Source organism: Balaenoptera borealis, assembly GCF_965194805.1.
Source record: "Balaenoptera borealis genome assembly, chromosome: 3".
NCBI classification, from domain to species: Eukaryota; Metazoa; Chordata; class Mammalia; order Artiodactyla; family Balaenopteridae; genus Balaenoptera; species Balaenoptera borealis.
Window position 1 is genome coordinate 107,822,799 of NC_138866.1, and position 22,308 is coordinate 107,845,106.

General features: G+C 41.0%; 1 protein-coding gene across 7 annotated transcripts in view; it reads left to right on the plus strand.

The window, feature by feature from the left end:
- FAM81A (family with sequence similarity 81 member A) overlaps positions 1–17,149 on the plus strand; it is a 125,033-nt gene extending 107,884 nt beyond the window's left edge. For 6 of the 7 annotated variants that reach the window (XM_082388172.1, XM_082388168.1, XM_082388166.1 and 3 more), the window contains exons 5-9: positions 1,259–1,388; positions 3,035–3,141; positions 9,523–9,658; positions 11,228–11,423; positions 14,852–17,149. In XM_082388172.1, coding sequence (XP_082244298.1) covers positions 1,259–1,388; positions 3,035–3,141; positions 9,523–9,658; positions 11,228–11,423; positions 14,852–14,976 — 694 coding nt within the window. In that variant the 3' untranslated portion in view covers positions 14,977–17,149. The remainder of the gene's footprint in view (positions 1–1,258; positions 1,389–3,034; positions 3,142–9,522; positions 9,659–11,227; positions 11,424–14,851) is intronic. The other variant, XM_082388169.1, reaches the window with a different exon arrangement.
- The last annotated feature ends 5,159 nt before the right edge of the window (positions 17,150–22,308 follow it).

Consider the following 22,308-nt stretch of genomic DNA (forward strand, 5'->3'; position numbering starts at 1 on the left):
ATCTTTCTTAACTATTTTTTCATGTTTTGATTTGTCCTCCATCTTTCTTAACTATTTTTTCATGTTTTGAATCTCTGTCTGTCTTTGCTGCATTCTGAGTGAGCTCCTTGCTACTATCTTCTAATTCACTGATTTTATCTTCAGTCATGTCCAGTCATGTTTGTCAGCTCTATTAAGAAAACTGTTTAGCTTATTTCTAGGATTTCTCATTTTTTCCTCTTAACCACTTGTTCTTTCTTCATCTCTGCTTTTTAAAAATAGCTTAGAGTTCTCTTGATGGATGTTAATCTATCTTTGATTGTTGAGTACTTTAAACATTTGTATTTTAAGCTCATCTGATCCCATGTGAGTTGAAGGAAAGTGGCAGTAGTAAGAATAGAGGCCACAGGAGTCTGGGCTCCTGTAATTTACTTATGCCTTTAGGACTGTTAAGCCTGACGTCTATATATCCCTTTCCCTCCAAGACGGAGTGCTGCCCGTATGCCCACCTCTATGGCTTGGTGTTCATGATGGGCTGCCCAGATTGCATGGTCACTCAGTGACCCCTGCTTAGGCATGCAGTCTCTACTGGAGCCCAGTAGCAAGCTGGCTGCTCCTTCTCAAAGCAGGAATGATTGTGTTGGAACAGGACATGACTTTGCTCTCAATTCCTAGGGGGTCATTCTGTGACTCTGCTCTTAGGGTTTGACAGAGGCTTCATAACCCAGCTTATCTGCCACAGATACTTTGGGCACCTTTGGAACTGCCAAGTTGTAAGGCTCAAGGGCAGAGCAGCTGGGGCCAGCTGTAGAGCGTTCTGCTCTGGACCACACTCAAAGCATACAGCCTTACGGGTGCTTTGGTAGAAGGTTAGGAATAGTACTTTCAAATGTGGTAGAAGTTGCCTCCAAAATCCAAAGAGGCCCCGAACCTGAGAGGGCGGAGGTGGTACTACAGAGCGACAGACCACATCCGGCTCACTGTGTAAGCTTTTTTGTAATTGGGCTCTCACGGCATGTTCAGTTTTGTACTCGTGAGCATTGTAAAGACTTTGTTGCTTTGATGGTTACATCTCTAGTCTTATTAAGCAACATCCCTGTGGTTTAACTTAAAAACCATAATGAGAGCAGCTCTCCGAATTCATTCAAAACTCTGTTAAAAGGCACGATCCATAGTGCGGTTTCTTCGAGTGGGGTCATGAACTTTATAGTGTGTAAGGAAGCTTTAGCGCATGTTTGAAGACTTTGATAAGAATTATCTTTGTCGTTTGCCCGGATAGATGTGACGCCAGCATAGCCAGACTCTCTGCTGAGCACAAAACGACCTATGAGGGGCTCCAGCACTTGAACAAAGAGCAACAAGCTGCCAAGCTGATCTTGGAAACGAAAATCAAAGATGCAGAGGGACAGGTATGACCTGTTTCAGGTACCTTTTTGAAAGTGAGTATTTGTTCTTATCGAAGAATAACATGGTGTTGATTCTTTCTTGCCTGAGAAACTAGGTAGGGCACCCAGCACAAACATGGTAAAAGCATCCCTTTTCTTCTTCCTCCTTCTGTTTCACTGGAGTGGCCCTTTGTAAGTATGTGACCAAAATGCCAAGATTTTTCAGTACAACCCTAATTTTAAAGATTCTTTCCCCTCGTTCTTCAAACAATTAACATGTTCCAAAAATTCTAAATTATATCTCCAAAACTACCTCTTACACAGGTAAGTGATCAAAGCATTGTTTTACAGGGCACTCGTCCCAGTTGGGGTTCAGGAAATAGATACTTTATTCATGAGACTTATGGACTACCTCATCACATAGTTTATATGTGGGAAAAGATTAAAACAAAGCTAGAGAGTAGGCTGGCTAATAAATTTCAGAGTATTCCACCTTGCAATTCACAGACTAATTTCTCAAAGCAAAACTCTTGGCATTTCACAGTTTGTTTTTTGGCTTCTTAGAAGTTCTCCTTTGCCATAATGGGGCCTATCTTCTAGGACTTTCCCTACAGTGTCTGCCTTACTCGCTATTCTTCATTTAAAGAGAGACTGTTCAATAAAATGGGGTATCTAGTCAATTTATTGGGTTAAACATACTTGTGTGCTAGCTACCTCTGATAAGGATCTAAAGCTACTTATGTAAAAAATAGTTATTATAAAACCTTGAAAAAAAAGAATAAAATGAAATAAGTCCAATAATTTTCTCTAAAGAAATGTGAGGACAGAATTATTAGATCAGAAAACAGATGCTAAGGAAATCCTAAGCTTTCTAGTAGCCAAACCGAGTAAAAAACATATAGAAATCCATAAAAAGAGACATAATTTTTCTTTGTTTCGGATCTGATAAATACTTATTCCATGAATACCGAATTAAGGAACATTGAACATCAGAATTTTTGCAGAAAATAAAGGCATTTCATAAAGGGCTAGTTTTATATTATTCAATACATTTTAGTAAAAAGACAAGGGAAATGGATAGGTAGTGGCAGAAAGGAGTGAGAGAGGTTATAGTTTAAAAATTATATATTCTGGTAACTTGATACGGAGGTAAATCTGGGACCTTGATGGAATTTGTAAGTGATAAGAATTCCATTCTGTGATTAGCAACCACACTGATGGTAGAAATTCCAAGGTAAAAATGACTTACATTTTATGCCAGCAGGGGGAAGTAGTGCTCCTGGGCAGAAGCTAGGCTTGCTCATCAGAGACCTGTAGTTAACTGCTCAGTGCATGATTAATATTTTGGCAGTGCTACTGGTCTGATTTTTTTTTGGCTGTGCCACGCAGCTTGTGGGATTTCAGTTCCCTGACCAGAGAATGAACCTGGGCCACGGCAGTGAAAGCCCAGAATCCTAACCACTAGGCCACCAGGGAACTCCTCTGGTCTTGATTTTTGATGGGTGTGTATAAAAGAAAATGGTAGTGGAGAGATGAGGTGGACTCCTAAATGCATTTATGAAATTAGATTGAATTTAATGCCATTGACTAGAATACAGCTCACTAATGTTTTCTGAAATTACCTCTGAAAAGGTTGGATATGACATTTACAAGCAAAGTTTCTTTTCCAGATTTCTCAGCTTTTGAACAGAGTGGACTTGTCGATATCCGAGCAAAGCACCAAACTGAAGATGTCTCACAGAGATAGTAACCACCAGCTTCAGCTTTTGGATACTAAGTGAGTAATCAACTTAGAAACATCTGTTTTGGTTGAAGTTCTTCATGAGCTTACTCAATACTATAATTTTTTCCCTTTTGGTTTTTATTTATTGCACAAAGTGAAAACCATAATGGAAGTTCACAGGAAAATTTCCTTGTAGCCTGTTGCCACTTTACCTTCCTAATTATTGTTTTTAGTGATTGGGTAATAACCCGTCTGTTTATCCAACAAATATTTCTTGAATATGGCCTAGGTGCTGAGGATCCAGTAATGAAGAAAAACAGGCTCTGTTCTTATCCTTGTGGAGTTGATAGTCTAGGGAGCTGATGAGTATTCATCGAATAATGACCTAAATAGAGCACACTAAATATGGTGCATGCTATGTTATCACTAATGGTGATAAGTGCTTTGAATGAAAGATACGTGGTTGCGGTACGCTGAATAATGGTTCCTCCAAATATCGCCACGTCCTAAAATCCCTGTGAATATTATATGGCAAACAGGGACTTTGCAAATGTGATTAAAGATCTTAAGATGAGTAGATGATACAGTGTTATCTATGTAAACCCGATGTAATAGTCCCTAGAGTCCCTGTAAGAGGGAGGCAGGAGGGTCAGAATCAGGAGAGAAGGCCATGTGACAACAGAAGCGGAGATTGGAGTGTGATGTGCTATGAAGATGGGGGAGGGGGCCGTGAGCCATGGAAGACAGGCGGCCACTAGGGGCTTAAAAAGGCGAGGAAACTATTCTCCCCTCAGAGCCTCCGGAAGGGACCACCTCTGCTCCAGTGAAAACTGATTTCAGACTTCTGGCCTTCAGAACCAAAAGGGAATGACTGTGTTGTTTTAAGCCACCAAGTGTGTGGTGACGTGTCACAGTAGCCGTGGGAAGCTAATACGGTGGTGCTGTGAGAATGCGTAACAGAAGCCTGGCTGTGGGGCCTTCCGGAGGGGGCGATGTTGGGAGTGAGAGCTGAAGCACGAATGGCATTCACGAGGAAAAGAGTGAGGTGAAGACGCAGGAGATGGAATAGCCCGTCGCGGGAGGAATGTGACATGAAGGAAACTGCAGGGTGCAGAGGGGGCTGAACAGAGCGTGCTGGTGGGGAGTGAGGCTGGAGAGGAGGTGGGCCAGCAGGCAGGGCCCTGTAGACCGTGTTCAGGACATCTTGTTTCTTTCCCTGGAGCAATAAGGAGCCGTTGGAGGATTTTAAGCAGATAGGGTGATGCAGTCAGATGTATATGTTATTTTTTTAAAATGGCCTTGATTGCAGTTGGGAGATGGATCACAGGGGCTGAAGCAGAGATGGGGACGTCGGCTGGGGGAGGGCATTGTTGCAGGCGTCTAGGTGAGAGAGGTCTGCACCTAGGGGCTGCTGAGCTGTCTAGTTAGGACCCTCTAATGTGCTATACTTTGCATTGTGTTTTAGTGATGCCTTAAACTGGACTTGCCCCCAGTGAAACTCATCTGCTGCTCATCTGCTCAATCACAGAACCATACACTTTTCCCTGTCATGAATCTTCATGAGCTTGGCATTTTCCTGCCAAAGCAGAGCCAGCAGTGACCATATATGTGTATGTGTGTGTATGTGTGTGTTTGTGTGTGTATTTGACTTATTATATTTTTTTAGAGACGACTTCAGTATGGAACTTTGTTAGAGGCTTGTGGAAGTTTTAAATTTATTATTCTCCTGGTTCTTGTATCTCATTCTCTCCATGCTTAATGCCATTTTAGGGTTATTGCTGATTTAACAGGAATTCTCTTATGAAAACCATGTTTCCTTTCCTCTAATTATCTGTATTTATATCATTATTGAGTTATGGCACTCTTTCTCATAGATTCTGCAATCTTGCCAAGAACAGAAAGATCTCCTGTCCCCTTCCTTCCATCGCACAGGAAGAAAATAAACATCTTAGTATATTTTCTTCCTTAGTAGATATTATTAGTCAGCAGTCATGAACATCTTTATTTTTCTTCCTACAATTTAAAGTCCAGAAGTCTAGACACAAAGGCTGTTCACAGAGGTAAGGGGACCAAGCCTGGGGCCTCTGTGAAGTAGAAGTACAGATTAGAGACCCAAAAGGTAAAACCCTGGTTGGATGAACTAGGAGGAAAAAAAAATATTCCACAGAGACATCATAAGGAAACTTTCCTGTTGAAATCTTGATTCTGGGTAGAAGGGTAAAAGGTATTCCTTGAAAATTCAGGACCACAGTACAACCTTTATGTGGATTTAGAGTTAGAATTCACATTACCCAAGCACCTTGAAGAAACCAGAATAAGTAATTTATCTTAGAATGATCTTGATTTGGTAGTGGCCCGAGATGCCTGGCAGAAGCAAATGCGAATACTCAGTCTTCAAGTCTTCCCACAGACATGAAATTCTAAGGAACGTGAATGTACAGTCAGAAGTTGTAGGCCAGGGGAGCTAAGATGCCACACGCCTCGCGGCCAAAAAACCAAAACATAAAACAGAAGCAATATTGTCAACTTCAGTAAAGACTTTAAAAATGGTCCACATCAGAAATTGTAGGCCGGGGCTTCCCTGGTGGCGCAGTGGTTGAGAATCTGCCTGCCAATGCAGGGGACACGGGTTCGAGCCCTGGTCTGGGAAGATCCCACATGCCGCGGAGCGGCTGGGCCCCTGAGCCACAGCTACTGAGCCTGCGCGTCTGGAGCCTGTGCTCCGCAACAAGAGAGGCCGCGATAGCGAGAGGCCCGCGCACCGCGATGAAGAGTGGCCCCCGCTCGCAGCAAATAGAGAAAGCCCTCGCATAGAAACGAAGACCCAACACAGCCAAAAATAAATAAATAAATTAAAAAAAAAAAATAAAAAGAAAGTGTAGGCCAACACAAGGAAAAAACATCACATAAGTAATAGAGTGAGAAGAAACAACAATAAGCAGAATCAGACTTCTAAATACTGCATATATAGGAATTCTTGGATAAAGTGATGTGTGTGTGTATATGTATGTATGTGTATGTGTGGGTATTCACACACATACACGTTTTGAAGGTACAACTAAGGAATAAGAGCTTACCAAAAATGAACAGTCAGGGGAATTCCCTGGCGGTCCAGTGGTTAGGGCTCTGTGCTGTCACTGCTGAGGGCCTGGGTTCGATCCCTGGTTGGGGAACTAAAACCCCACAAACGACGTGGTGTGGCCAGAAAAAAAACCCAACAGAATTGACAAACAGCCGAATTGAGCTTCTAGAAAATATGATCATTGAAAATAAAATGTAACTTCTTGCCTCACCTGACCAGGGAGCCTGAACAGTGACCCAGGTGGCCTTGGAGTCCAGCCTATAACCCTAGAAGTGGAGCCCAACCTATGGCCCCACTTGATTGCCGAGCAGAGCCTTTGGCTTTGCCCAAGCAAGGAAACCAACCAACAACCCCTCCTAAAAGCAGAACATACCCAGTGACCTTACCTGACTAGGGAGTCCAGAGAGCAACCCCCCTCAACCACAGAGCACAGCCTGCAGCTCCACCTGACTGCAAGGTACAGCTGGTGGCCCTGCCTGACCAGGGATCCCGGCCAGTGACCTTACTCATCAGGGGTGCACAACCAGCAGCCTGCCCAGTTGTGGAGCCTCAGGCCCCATCATGGAGTCCAACCAGCACCAGCACCATGCTAGGGAACACAGTGACCCCACCGGACCAGAGGGACCTGCAGAGTCCAGCTGGTGGCTCCATTTGACTGTGTGACCCAGCCAGCAGCCCTGCCTACCCTGGGAGCCCAACCAGTAGGATCACCTGACTGTAGAGCCCAGCCAGCAGTCCCCCACCACTCACACCTCAGCCCTGCCCAACTAGAGACCTAACAGACGTATGTAGAGCATTCCATCCAACAGCTGCAGAATATACATTCTCCTTAAGTGCGCACAGAACATTCTCAGGATAGATCATATGTTAGGTGACAAAACAAGTCTTAACAAATTAAAGAAGAGTGAAATCATGTTAAGTACGTTTTCAAACCAAAATGGTATGAAACTAAAAATTAACGACAAGAGAAAATTTGGAAAATTCACAGATATGTGGAAATTAAACAACACACCCCTGAACAACCAGTGGGTCAAAGAAGATCAAAAGGGAAATTCGAAAAATCTTGAAACAAATGAAAATGGAAACACAGCATACCAAAACTTATGGGATGCCACAAAGGCAGTTCTATGAGGAAAGCTTACAGTGATAAACGCTTACATGAAGAAAAAAGAAAGACCTTGAATAAACAACCTACCTTTATACCTCAAGGAATTAGAAAAAGAAGAATAAACTAAGCCCAAAGATAGCAGAAGGAAGGAAATGATAAAGATTAGGCCAGAAATAAATGAAATAAAGAATAGGAAATAACAGAAAAACAATTGGGGGAAAAATCAATAAAACTGACTGATAAGCCAAATAGACAAAACTTTAGCTAGACTATCCCAGACAAAAAGAAAGAGGACTCAAATAAATAAAATTATAAATGAAAGAGGAGATACTATAACTGATAACAGAAATACAGAGGATCATAAGAGATTACTATGCACAATCATATACCAACAAACTGGATAACTTAGAAGACATGAATAAATTCCTGAAACAACCTACTAAGACTGAATCATGAAGAAATAGAAAATCTGAACAGACCAATGATGAGAAAGGAGATTAAATCAGTAATCAAAAACCTCTCAACAAAGAAAAGTCCAGGACCAGATAGCTTCATGAGTGAATTCTAACAAACAGTTAAAGAAGAATTAATGCCAGTCATCCTCAAACTCTTCCAAAAAGTTGGAGAGAACTCTTCCAAACTCATTTTACGAGACCAGCATTACTCTGATACCAAAACCAGATAGACATTACAAGAAAAGAAAATTACTGGCCAATATCCCTGATGAACATAGATGCAAAAATCTCAAAATGCTAAGAAACCAATTCAACAGCACATTAAAAGAATCATACACCGTGATCAACTGGGATTTATCCCTGGGATGCAAGGATGTTTCAATGTACACAAATCAATCAGTGTGATACATCACATTAACAGAACGAAGGGTAAAAATCATACGATCATCTCAATAGATGCAGAAAAAGCATTTGACAAAATTCAACATCATAATAAAGACTCTCAACAATTTGGGTATAGAAAGAATGTACCTCGACATAATAAAGTCCACACATGACAAGCCCGCAGCTAATCTAATACTCAGCGATGAAATTTTGAAAGCTTTTCCTCTAAGATCAGAAACAAGACAAGGATGCCCACTCTCACCAATTCTGTTCAACGTAGTGCTGGAACTCCTGGCCAGAGCAATTAGGCAAGAAAAAGAAATGAAGGGCATTCAAATCAGAAAAAAAGAAGCAAAATTATCCCTGCTTGCAGATGATATGATCTTCTAGAGAAAACTCTAAGGACTCCATCAAAGAACTGTTAGAATAAATGAATTCAGTAAAGCTGCTGTGCTCCATGGTCAGTCTCCCAGGTTAGGTGGGGCTCCACAGTTGGGCAGGACTGCTGGCTTGGCTTCCTGCCCAGGTAAGGCTGAGAAGCTTTGTTTTTGACGATATGACCAGGAAGTTTACTTATCACTTCCGCATGTGTCCCATTGCCTGGCTTAGCCATATGGCCACACGTAGCTGCCAAGGAGGCTGAGAAGTGTAGTTTTGACTAGGTAGCCATGGGTCCAGTTCACATTTGAGGGTTTCTTAATAGGGAAGAAGAGATACTGCAGAGAACTGGGGGCTTCTACCACAGGGGGTGTTCATTTTATTATTATTATTATTAAGTCACATATATTCTTGTGTACTTTTATTCCTTTCATAATAAAACTAAAAGGGAAGGCAGCAAGTGTGGGGTGTTATTTTAAGGTATGTGGAAAGGGAGAGTTATATAGGAATAGAAGTTGGGGTTTGTTTTTTTTTAAATTTTCTGTTTGGTTTAAATTAAGAAATATCTGTATTGGGCAAGAGCAATTTGGAGAACATTAGAGAGAAAGGGAGCCAGGCTTCAGTCCTGGGCGATAAGAGGGAGAAGGAGGAAGAGTCCAGGGCAAGAGGGGAGCCTGGAGGGGAGCTAGGCTGCTGTGTCCTTTGAGCCAAGAGCACCCTGGACCCTCTGAACTGCAAAGATTAGTACGTGGCGTGGCTCTCTGTCACTGTGTGACACCTTGGTGTCCACACTGTCAGCTCTGCACGGGTGGGAGTATTATTAGGTGCTTTTCTGTTATATCTTCCTTCTCTCCACCCTTCCCAATGTAGCGCTAAGTGCAATTCTAAGGAAAAGGTAAGCATGTAATTCTGAGTGAGCTGAATTTAATGCTGATATATTTCTGAGAGATTTGATAGTCAGAGACTGAGACTCTTTGATGTCATATTAAAACTGTTTTATGACTAACTTGCTAACTTTCTTATTTTAGATTCAAAGGTACAGTTGAGGAACTCAGTAACCAGATTTTATCTGCACGGAATTGGTTGCAACAGGAACAAGAACGGATGGAAAAAGAACTTTTACAGAAAATCGATCAGCTTTCCTTGGTTGTTAAGGAAAACAGTGTAGGTGTTGATGTTCAGCCATAAACATAGTAAAGTTATTCGGTGGGACCTGCAATGTTTGAATAACACCTCGTAACTTATCATTCATTTATTTAGCACCACATTAAGCTGTTACAGTTGTTTCTTGCCTTAGAATCTCTTTCCGTGGTTCATATTGATTCTTTGTGTTTGTTATAAAGAGACAGAGCACTTTGACTTGTTTTGGTTAACAAAGACTAAGTAGAAATTTTCAGTACTTTCAGCTAAGATGAAGCCAAATCAAGACCTTAATGAACCAAATTGTCCAGCTGCATTTACAATTACATACTTCATCTTAGTTTGTTTTAATTCCGTGATCTGGTAGAAACAGCGTTGACTAGATTTCTCCCTCCAGGCCCCTCCATCAAACTATAAACCCAATATGAGGTGTCACAGTGCAAGATCTAAACAGAGTCCAGTTTTCTTTTCCATGTTCCTTCTCATTTTACCCCACTCTCCTGCAGAACCAAGGTTTGCAGAACTACTCAAAAATCATATCAAGAAAGCCTTGCATATATAGTATTCAATATCAGTACTTGGCAAGCAGTTGTTTTTTGGTTTGGTTATCTCGCCTGACCATCTCCCTCTCCCTTCTCTTTTCTTTCACTGCTTCCTCCCCTTGGACTTTGATGGAGCATAAATGACTGGTGTAGATTGCATCTCTGGCTCTGCTCTCTCTTGATGCTGAGCTGCTGAATTGCAGACTGTGCACTGAACACATCAAGAGAGTTTTGTTATGCTGTAGCCCACTTACAGCTTGATGTTTGTAGTCTTGGCCTCTAAAGCTTGCCTGCAGACCCAGATTCTCATAAGAACCAAGCATAGTGGAGAGGAAAGGAAAGAAAATATTCTGTTTCAAATATTTCTTTACATGTCTCCATATTTTTATCAGATCTCCTGATTTATTTAGATTCATAATAATACATTTTTAGGCTTCTAGGTCTTTGGAGCACTATTTTTACATCTAGGGACGCTTAATAACTAAACTCCAGGATAATGGTGACTTTAATATGATAGAAGCTTATCTATCTTTCACATAAAAGAAGTCTGGGTGTAGGGATCACAAGGCTAATGTGGTAGCTTGTCAGTCCTCAGTGACCCATGATCTTTCTGGTTTAACTCTCTGCCAGTCCTAGAGAGTGACCCTTGTACTCATAGTTCAAGATGGCTACTAGAGCTCCAGCCATTACGTCTTAATTCCAAGAACAGAAGAAAGAAAGAAGAGGCAAGGATACGCCTCAGCTATTTTTTAACTTTTCCTGGAAGTTGCCACATATGTTTGTACTTATATCTCATTAGCCAGAACTTAATCATATGGCCACAGCAAACTCAGGAGACAATAGAAAAGGTAGTCTTTACTCTGGGTGACCTTATAGCCAGATGAAAATCAGGGATCTGTTATGGAAGAAGGGGAGAATGGATACTGGGGCGAGCAACAAGCAACCTTTGCAATTCTGTTCCCTGCAGATTGTTCTTAAATGGTATTATGACTGATGCGAATGCATCAGACTCTTTGGAGTAACCAAGTGCCATTCTTATCATGGATCTCAGGGAGCCAGTGAAAGAGACGTGGAGAAGAAGCTCAGCCAGATGTCAGCCAGACTGGACAAAATAGAAGAGAGTCAAAAGAAGAATATGGAGGTACAGAGGACAAAACAAGAAGAGGAGAAGATGAATGGGCGAATCAGCAAGCTTGAGTTACAGATGACCGAGGACATGAAGGAAATGAAAGCAGAAGTTGATGCGGGTAGGCCAAAAAGAAAACAGTTCTCTGGGTCATTTTCTATTTGATCTAAAAGCCAATGAATTAGTATTACCCTACAACTACCACAAACCTGGCTGATGAAGTGTCCTTAGGTGATTTTCTAAGTAGCTGTGGTATATTGAACGAAAATGTTGCTTCATTGCCAGGGACATGAAGATAGACCTCGAGAGACAGGCAAACAAACCTAAAATCGCTTAGCTTGCAACTGATGTACATTTTCTTTAGTGCCATCTGCAGATTTTTTTCTGATCAAAGCCAAGGTCAATATGCCTCAGAAATAAGCATATATCTTTTATTTTTAGGCTTAAATACTTTCTTTATTCTATATTTACTAAATTTGTCTCCAATGCTTATTTGATCCATTATATAATCTAGCAACAAAGAACTAGAGAATATATAGGGAATAAGACAAAATGAAATCTTAACAAAATTAAAGAGAATTAAGATTAAATACTATTCAAACTAAAATGCATTGTTTTCTTCTCTGTTAAAAGCATTTTTTATGTATATATATATATAAAGCATATATCTTTGAGGGGCCTTTGAAGGCTTATTTTATACTGTTGGCAGTATCCCACCGTGGCAATGAATGATTCTCCTCTGCTCAAAAGTCCACAGGGCCCATTCCTCCACACTTGTTTAGAAGACAGTGTTAAGAGATGAGTTTAAGTTCTGAAGTGCTGCCAGATAAAGGAAGGATTAGATTTATCCTCTGAACTCAGGAATACAGAACTGGGACCAATAACTCGAAGTTACCTGAAGACAGATTTTAACTCAGTATAAAGCAGAAGTATCTACAGTTAATGGTCCTAGAAAGATACGGGTGCTTTGTGAGCCTGAGAGCTCTTTACTGAAAGTATTTAAGTGAAGACTTGTTGACCATGGTCAGGAAAGAGAAGACAGTCGGGTAGTGTGGGAAGGGGGACTAAATTATCTCCTGGTTCCTTCCAGTTTTCTGGTTCTGTGAATTTTCTTCATGGAATTGTTCTATTTTGGCCACATGGAAATAAAAGTAGTTAGTTATCCCAAGAATAATTTTGTTGTAACCACCACAAGGTTACTATTTTATTTAAGGAGAAGCTGCCATTAAATTTATGAATCTTAGAACTTGTGAAGATAAAAATGAATTTTCTTTCTTGGTCTTTTGGGCCAGTAGAATATGGTATTTGAATATTTTATTGATGGTTAACTTTGCATCGTTTGCTGAGTGGATTTATTATCAGCTATACAACATATCACTGAGGTTGTGAATAGTTAGTACCTAATAAGAAATGCATATGAGCCTTTTTTTTTTTTTTAATTTATTTATGGCTGTGTTAGGTCTTCATTTCTGTGCGAGGGCTTTCTCTAGTTGTGGCAAGCGGGGGCCACTCTTCATCGTGGTGCGCGGGCCTCTCACTATCGCGACCTCTCTTGTTGCGGAGCACAGGCTCCAGACACGTAGGCTCAGCAATTGCGGCTCACGGGCCCAGCTGCTCCGCGGCATGTGGGATCTTCCCAGACCAGGGCTCGAACCCGTGTCCCCTGCATTGGCAGGCAGACTCTCAACCACTGCGCCACCAGGGAAGCCCTGAGCCTTTTAAAAATTAAAAATATTTACTTTTTCTTGTTACAAAAACAAATTTCTTAGTGGAAGATCATAAAGCACAAAAAACAAAACAAAACAAAACAAAAACCTCCTATTACCCAGAGGTCTTTTTTATGTATATTATCTTTCTATACATACAGGATATATATATGCTTTTTCAAATACAGGCTCATGCAATACATGCTGATTTGTAACCCACTCTTTTATTTAGTAATATGTTGTATCTTTTCATTCAGTAAGGACATTATTTTTTTAAAAATTCACTCATTTATTATTATTATTATCAATATTATTATTATTATTATTTTGGCTGCACCACGTGGCTTGCGGGATCTTTAGTTCCCTGACCAGGATTGAACCCAGGCCCTTGGCAGTGAAAGTACCGAGTCCTAACCACTGGACCACCAGGGAATTCCCAACAAAATTATTTTTAATAAGTAGTTTTTATACTTCTTTTTCATGAATTGTTACATAAAGAAAATTTTCTGAGAGAAAATTCTAAATATGCTAACGAAGACAAGATGTTTTTGACACTTATTTTAAAAACCAATAGGGGACTTCCTTGGTGGCGCAGTGGTTAAGAATCTGCCTGCCAATGCAGGGGACACGGGTTTGACCCCTGGTCCGGGAAGATCCCACATGCTGCGGAGCAACTAAGCCCGTGCGCCACAACTACTGAGCCTGCGCTCTAGAGCCCGTGAGCCACAACTACTGAGCCCGTGAGCCACAACAACGGAAGCCCGCGTGCCTAGAGCCCATGCTCTGCAACAAGAGAAGCCACTGCAATGAGAAGCCCGTGCACCGCAATGAACAGTAGCCCCTGCTCACCGCAACTAGAGAAAGCCCGTGTGCAGCAACGAAGACCCAATGCAGCCAAAAATAAATAAATTAATTTTAAAAAACCCAATAGGAATATAGAATAATACAAAATTACCTTTTGATTGGGAATTTTTTCTATTTTTAGCTTTTTATTTTGAAATAATTTCAAATTTAGAAAAACCGTTAAGACTAGTCCGAAAACTATACATCTTTCACTTAGATTCACCAATTGTTAACACTTTTGAAATTTGCTTAATGTGTGAGCGTGTGTATGAATATAATTTTTTACCCTAAATCTTTTGGGAGTAAGTTGCAGAAGCCAGAATACCTTTTTACCCCTATATTATTTCAATGTATATACCTTAAGAACAAGGACATTCTCTTCAGTAACTATGGTACAATGTAGTATTGATGAAACATTTTTCAATACTCAATTTTCAAGTTTCACCATTGTTTCCTTTACAGCAAACCTTCCCCAGTCCAGGTTCTAATCCAGAATCACATATCATATTTAGTTATCATGTTTCTTTATTTAGTCTCCTTTAATCTAGATCAGTTCCACAGTAATGTTGTCATCATTAAAGAACACAGGCCAGCATTTTGTGGAGTGTCCCACAGTTTGGGTCTGTTTGCTTCCTTTTAATTAGATTCAGGGTGTGCATTTTGAACAGAAATGCCACAGAAGTGATGTGTCCTTCCCAGGGTTTTCTTATCGAGGATACATGATGTTGGTTCCTCCCAGTGTTGGTGAAGTTAGCTTTGATCTCTTGGTTAAAGTGGTGTCTGTCAGATTTCTCCACTGTAATATTTCCTTTTTCCCTTTGTATCTGTAGGGAGATACTCTGAAACTAGGTAACTATCCTGTTTCCCATCAAACTTTTATTCCAGTAGTTTTAGTATCTATTGATATCTTTTGCCCAGATCAATTATTACTCTCTGCTGTAGATTTGATACAGGCTTGTTTTTTAATATTAACTCCTATGAAATTTACCTCTTCTTAAAGGGTTTACAGCCATCTATGAAAGCATAGGATCCCTCAGGCAAGTTCTCGAAGCCAAGATGAAGCTGGACAAGGACCAGCTACAGAAGCAAATCCAACAGATGCAGAAGCCGGACGCTCCAAAGTGAAGGGACTTGGGACATGGACCTCAAAGGTGGTTTTGCCAGTGGGGCCGGGAACTGGATTCCTCTGTAGCCAGGCGGTACCTGCATTCAGGATTGTTCTATTCATGGCGTGCATGTGCCGAGAAATGTGTTTCCATGGTTCTAGATGTTTACCTGGAGTCTTGAAAACACTCTCTTTAAAAGTATTACATACAGTTTTTACCACTTTATTCCACTTCTCTAAATTCAATGGAATATCCTCCCCTCCCTGGATTTTGAAAGGCTTTTATCCCTTTCGTTTTATGAATGAGAAAAGACTTAACAATTTTCCTTCGATGCTTGATGCTCTAGCCAAGACTTTACTCTTGAAAAATGTCGTGGTGATTTTTTTTAATTAAGAAGATAATGAATTATCACAGGAACGTGTTGCTCCTCACCCTAAATTAAGAGAACGTCCTGATAGATTAGAATTCAACCTTTGAGTCCATATTTGGATTTTATTATTGTTGTCTGTGCATTTCTTATATTGGTATCTTCTTGTAAATCTTCTGTCTTTTGTAGGGGGAGGGGATTTAACATTTGGAAAAATTCCTACCATTTATGCAGTGAAAATAATTTAAAAATTGATAACTGCCATATAGATTACAAATTAAAATGGAAACTTAAGACAATTATCTAGATAATGCAAGGCACAATTATCTACATCAACCACATAGTTATACCAGGTTTTAATATTGAAAACTTTTTTCAATTATCCACCACCTGTATAGTGATAGCCATATATTCAATAATGGAATGGTGGTTAATAGCCTGTTTATTACACAATTGTTCATTAATCATAATGGGATGTGAAAATTTTTCAGGCTCTTTGATCTCCTCTCTAAATTTTTCCAAAATAGGCACAGAGTGCTAAGGTTTATATACACTTATTGTAACTATATTCTTGTGCCTTGGTTTTATCACGTCAGTGCACTGTACCCTATAAAAGTTTTGTGGACAAAATAGAAGGCACGATAATACATCAGAATTATGATGTAAAAATGGGATCCTATGTATTTTTTAAATGCTCTAAAAATTTTATCACTGTTAAGATGTTAATCATTCACTATCAGTAATGGAATAGAAATTCATACTTTTGTATGGCCAGAGAATCAAATTGATATTGCATTTATAACAATGTTAAGAAACGTTCATTTTGAGCAACTTCGTAGATGATGGGTGTTTTATTTTCAATCGCTATATTTGATTAGCCATTGAAAATTGGCGCCAGTGCTATTTGTTCACCTATGTCTGTAAAAGCTAATAGTGAGACACATGCCATTCTAAACTATGAGGGTGCCCAAGAAAAGGAAAACAGGGATACTCTGAAAAATTTTAAAACTTTTTTTTTTGTTTGCCTAGGACTCAGGAAAATTAAAGCATTTTCTATTTTAGAATAAATCATAAATGAAATCTCTAACTGGGTATTACTGTTTACCCATATAAATTATGCTGCTGAAGTACATAATAGTTTACCCTCAATGGCTTGACTAAATTTTTTTTTAATTTGGACCTGAGAAGTCATATAAGGAATATGTCATCCAACATATATTTCCTTATTTTGTCACAAATCTTTGCATCTCTATATAGGAAGACTATGTCCACTTAATGAAAAAACAAAAAGGTTAATGCTCTTTTGCAATCAGAAAGTGAGTTTCTTTTTGTGACAGAGTAGCCGTGTTTAGTACAGTTCTCCTGGTTTCAGCACAAACCACAGCACCGAGAGCCATGGCCCCTCCAGCGTCTCTCTCCTCTGCGGGCCCCGAGGAGGAAGAATCAGCACGTGTCACACCTGGGAAGAGGGGGACAGAGGACACCAGCTGGACTCAGGTCAAGGGGTGACGTGAGTGGGTGATACTTCTGATGCTGCCACCACCACGTCACGAGCTCTGGCAGGGGTTCTCCACCCTGGCTGCAAGTTCGAATCACCTGGGCAGTTCAAAAGCTATCAATGCCCAGACTGCCCCCCCCAGACCAACTAAGTCAGAACCTCTGGGAGGGGATGCAGGCGGCCGCACACGTCAGAGGCCCCTGGGTGACTGACGTGTTGTGAACCCCGAGCTCCAACGTCCTCTTATCACCAAAGTTTAAATGAGAATCAGCTTCCCTGTAGTTTCCTTTATCAGAAATTTGCAATAAAAAGAATAAAACTTCCAAATCAGTGTGGCGTATGGTTTTTAAACTTTTAGACTTTTAGTCTTTTAGTGTGAGGTGAAATTTAATTAGGTAAAATACCATAGGAAATCTCCTCTTACTTTTCAGGGGAAACCTTTTGGTGGTTGAAATAAAGTGCTCTGAGTCCTGGCAGACCTGCTGGTAAGTGGAAAGTCATGGGAAGTTGCTCCATCCTTGGGTCTCAAGCTACGGGTGTCTTCTCGGCTCTGGAATAACCGCAGCTGGCAGTTCCTAGCGTGTGCTGTGTGCCCACGCTACGACCTTGGTGGATGTTCACTCATTTCATTATAACAACAACGAGTTGAGTTAAATACTGTTTGTTTCCCCATTTTACAGATGAGAAAACTGAGTCATGTAAAGGTAAAGCAGCTTGCCCCAAATCCTGCAGCAGGTAAGTGGGAGGCATGATCAAACCTGGCAGCTTACTTCCACAGTCTGGGCACCTACTGTACCCTACCCTACCTCTAAAGATGCAGCCTGGCCTAACTTTTTTTTTTTTTTTGGCCACGCCATGCTGCATGCGGGATCTTAGTTCCCCGACCAGGGATCAAACCCGAGTCCCCTGCATTGGGAGCACAGAGTCCTAACCACTAGACCACCAGGGAAGTCCCACATAACTCGGACTTGCCAGGCCACTGACTCCAGCCCCATCTCTGCATGACCTTACAGTTCTGCCATCTGAGTCGCTGTGCATTTTAACGCCCTGATTCCAAATACCAAAGAGAGGCAATCTTATTAGCTCTGCTTGGGCCAGATGTCTTCCTCTGGTTGTATCAGTGAAGGTGAGGTAGTTGATGCCTCGGGACTGTAGAATCATAGGCATTTCGTCCCCTGTCCTTGGCTGTCCTAGGTAGTAGACTGTGGCTCTGTGCATTGGGAGATGGGTTGTGTTGGGTGAGTACAGAGCAGAATAGAAAGACAGCCCCCTCTGAATCGTGGTCATCCCACTAGGCTTTCAGCCTGAAAAAAAAATAAATCACAAACCACTCAGGACACCCTGGAAACTCAATGGTAACTATGTGGAGTTTTTTGGTCACTGCTGTGTGACCTTGGGTAGTTCTTAACCTCTCTGAGTCTCATTTTTCTTATCTGCAGAATAGAGATTAAAATAATTTAAAAGAGGGAGCTGGTTTATCATTTTCCAAATACTGAAGTAATTTATGCAATACGTATTAGGTATCAGATGGTGAAAAATGGGGCCTGGGGAGGGGAGAAAATATATGGGGGTCCATGTTTCGGTCCAAAGTGTCCCATTGTCTGCGGGGACTGTGTATGGGCAGTGATTAACCTCCGAAGAAAGTGATAGCCCAGCCTGAGACAGAGAAGAGCAGTAGAGCCCGTATGAAGAAATAAGCAGATGGGACCAGCATGGGGATAATCCCTGAATGAGGGGAAGGGCTGGGGAGATCCTCAAGCTAGTTGGTCTTATCTGTGGAGCGGGTGTGGCTTCCCCAGGAGCACTGTGAGGGTTGTGATGGGTGGGATCAGAGCAGGGGAAGGACAGACTCCACATCAGGAGGGGTAAAGATAGATACGGAGGCTGAGGATGCAGAGCCCGGAGCTCAAGTTGGGAATTGAGATGCAGAACCATGGGGGCTGAACCCAAATGGCTGGCTGGCATTTGAGGCTTTTTTGTATACAGACTGGAAGACTCAGTGTGTGGCTGGGCTGGATGACAAAAGGTGTGCATCAGGAGCAGACAGTCGTCAGCGCTGTGCTAAGGAAAAACTGCCAGGTGAATTCAGTATCCCTTCGAATAGCCGCAGTACTGTAGAATTACACGTAGGATAATGTGCAGAAGATTGTGTTTCTCATGCTGAGTTTTGGGTCCAGTTAATGTCAAAAACTTTTTTTGTCATCCATATAAATCCAGAGTTAAAGGACTTCTCTAGGTATCCTTTTATATAGATACCTGCACTGCAGATCCACCTATTAGAGTCAGAATGCTGGCTGTGGTAGGCAGTATGGAACATGTCTCCCAATGATCCCTACCTGCTGGTGTTCACCCCTTGTGCGATCCCCTCCCCTGGAGTATGGCCTGGACTTGTTAACGCACTTCTCATGAATAGAATATGGCAGACGTGGTGGCCTGTCACTCCTGAGATTAGGTTATAAAAGGATTCCCCCCCTCCCCCCTGTCTCATCACTTGTGCCGTGGAGGCAAGCTGTCTTGTTGTACGTAGCCTCGTGGACAGGGCCGTGTGTTGTAGCCAAGAACTGAGGCCTTCAGTCCAATAGCCTGAAATGAACTGACACTTTCCAGCCATCATGTGAGTGAACTGAAGTGAATCCCCTCACCCCAAAGAAATGAAAGCAGGAACTTGGACAGTTGTATACCTGTGTTCATAGCAGCATTATTCACAACAGTCAAAAGGTGGAAGCAGCCCAAGTGTCCACTGATGGTTGAATAGATACGCAAAACGTTGCGTATGCATACAGTGGAATACTATTCAGCCATAAAAAGGAAGGCACTTCTGGCACATGCTACTACATGGACACTATGCTAAGTGCAATAAGCCAGTCACAAAAGGACAAATATTCTATGATCCCACTTGTACGAGGTACGTAGAGAAGTCAAATTCATAGGGACAGAGAGTAGCATGATAGTTGCCAGGGGCTGAGGGGTGCGGTGGGGAAGAGGGAGTTAATATCTAATCCATACGGAGTTTCAAGTGGGGAAGGTGTAAAAGTTCTGGAGATGGATGGTGGTGACAGTTGCACAACAATGTGAATGTACTGAATGCCACAGAACTGTACACTTAAAAGTGGTTAAAATAGTAAATTTTACATATAGCTTACCACAATAATAATTTAGAAAAAAAGAACCAAAGAAGTGGAATTAATTAGGAGTGGGTTATTTTCATTGATTAAAGTTAAGGTGGAAAAGCGGGGTTGTCCTAGATGCAAAGAAAATAATGCAAGTACTATAAACAGCTGGGAGGGACGTGGCAATTAGAGTTATTTGCAGGCCTCAGGCGTTGGTATAAGACATGTTAGTGGTTTTGATAATTAGGTCTTCAGAATAAAATCCAGTGAGGAAAGGTATTCCTGTCAGTGCTAGGCTTCCAATAATGAGGGCTGTTACGGTAAAAGGTAGTGCTTTAAACAGGCCTTCTATTTTTCAAATGTCTTGTTCATCATTTAGGCTGTGTGTAATAGCCCGAGAGCACATAAACAATATGGTCTTAAAAAAGGCGTGTGTGCAGATGTGGAGGAATGCTAGATAAGGCTGGTTAATACCGATTGTTACCATTATAAGGCCTAGCTGGCTTGAAGGGGAAAAAGCGACAGTTTTTTTAATATCATTTTGGGTAAGGGCGCATATTGCTGCAAATGGTGTAGTAATAGCCCCTAAGCATAATGCTGTTGTTTGGATGAATTTATTATTTTCTGTTAAAGGGTAAAAGCGGATAAGCAGGAAAATACCTGCTACAACCATTGCGCTTGAGTGGAATAAAGCTGAAACGGGGGTAGGGCCCTCTGTTGCTGAGGGAAGTCATGGGTGAAGACCAAATTGGGCGGATTTTCCAGTTTCAGCTAATACGAGTCCTATTAGAGGTAGGTTTGAGTGGCCTAGGTCGAGTATGAAGATTTGTTGCAGGTCTCATGTGTTTGAGTGAAATAGAAATCATGCTATTACTATAATAAATCCAATGTCTCCGATAAGGTTATATAGAATTGCTTGGAGAGCAACTGTATTTCCGTCTGCTCATCCATACCATCATCTGATAAGAAGAAAAGATATGATTCCGACCCCTTGTCATCCAATAAAAAGTTGAAAAAGGTTGTTAACAGTGACAAGAATTAATATTGTGATGAGAAAGAGGAGTAAATATTTGAAGAATCGGTTAATATTAGAATCTGAGTGTATATATTGTATTGAAAATTCTATAATAAACCACCTTATAAATAATGCTACTGGTACAAATATTATTGAGAAATAGTCTGTTTTGAAGCTAAGTGATAATTTAAGGGTTTGGATGGTAATTCATCGTCAGTTTGAGATAATTATTTCTTGGCCTGTATGAATGAATATTGTTGGAATTAAGCTAGTAACAAAAGCATATGAGATAAGGGTTTTTTTACGTATGGTGGGTATTTGTTGCTTTTGTAAATGTTGGCGTTTGTTATTATAATTGGTATTGTTAATATAAAGAGTGTGACTAACGTGAAAGAGGAGAATAAGTTCATTACTTTTATTTGGAGTTGCACCCACCCGAGTCAAGACGTCAGCTGAGACTGCAGCCCTGGCAGTTTATCTACAATCTCATGAGAGACAGTGAGCCAGAAATACCCAGCTAAGCCATATCCACATTTTTGACCCACAGAAACTGTGAGGTAATAAAATACGTGTTGTTTGAAGTCGCTACATTTGGGGGGTAATTTGTTATATACAATAATTAACACACCAGCACTGGGGAATCTTGACAGAATTTTTTTGTGGAAATGCCTGATGTTATGTTACAAATTACATCGTCCACATATATGATCCTATTTAATACACTTTCTGAGCAGGAAATGACCTTAAAAACATATCGAATGACGTATATACCTTATCACGTTTAATCTCTGTAATTACCCTATTTGGTGTGTACTGTTATTTCCATTTTGTGAGGGAGCAGATTATGGAAGGTCATACGGCTAATTAGTGGAGGATCAGGGATGTGAATCCATATCTATCCTTCTCTAAAGCCCAGGCCGGCATTTTGCTCCAAGATAAGCCAACACCAAGGCATAACGTGATTGGTTTAATAATCCCAAAGCTGCTTGGAATCAGAATCCTCTCTGGATCAGTGGTCTCAGCGTGTTCCCAGACCAGCAACATTGGCATCACCTGGGAAGTTGTTAGAAAGATAAAGTCTCGGGCCCCACCCCAGACCTACTGGATCAGAAACTCTGAGATGGGCTCAGCAACCTACTTTAAACAAGTCCTGCAGATGATTCCAATGCAAGTGGAATTTGAGAATCGCTGAGCTAGAGCTGCACTATAATACAATAGCCGTTAGTCTCATCGGCCATTTAAATTTAAATATAAATTAATCCAAATTAAATAAATTTTAAAATTCAGTTGCTCAGTTGCACTAGCCATATTTCACATGCTCAATAGCCACATGTGGTTAGTGGCTACGGTATTGTCCTGTG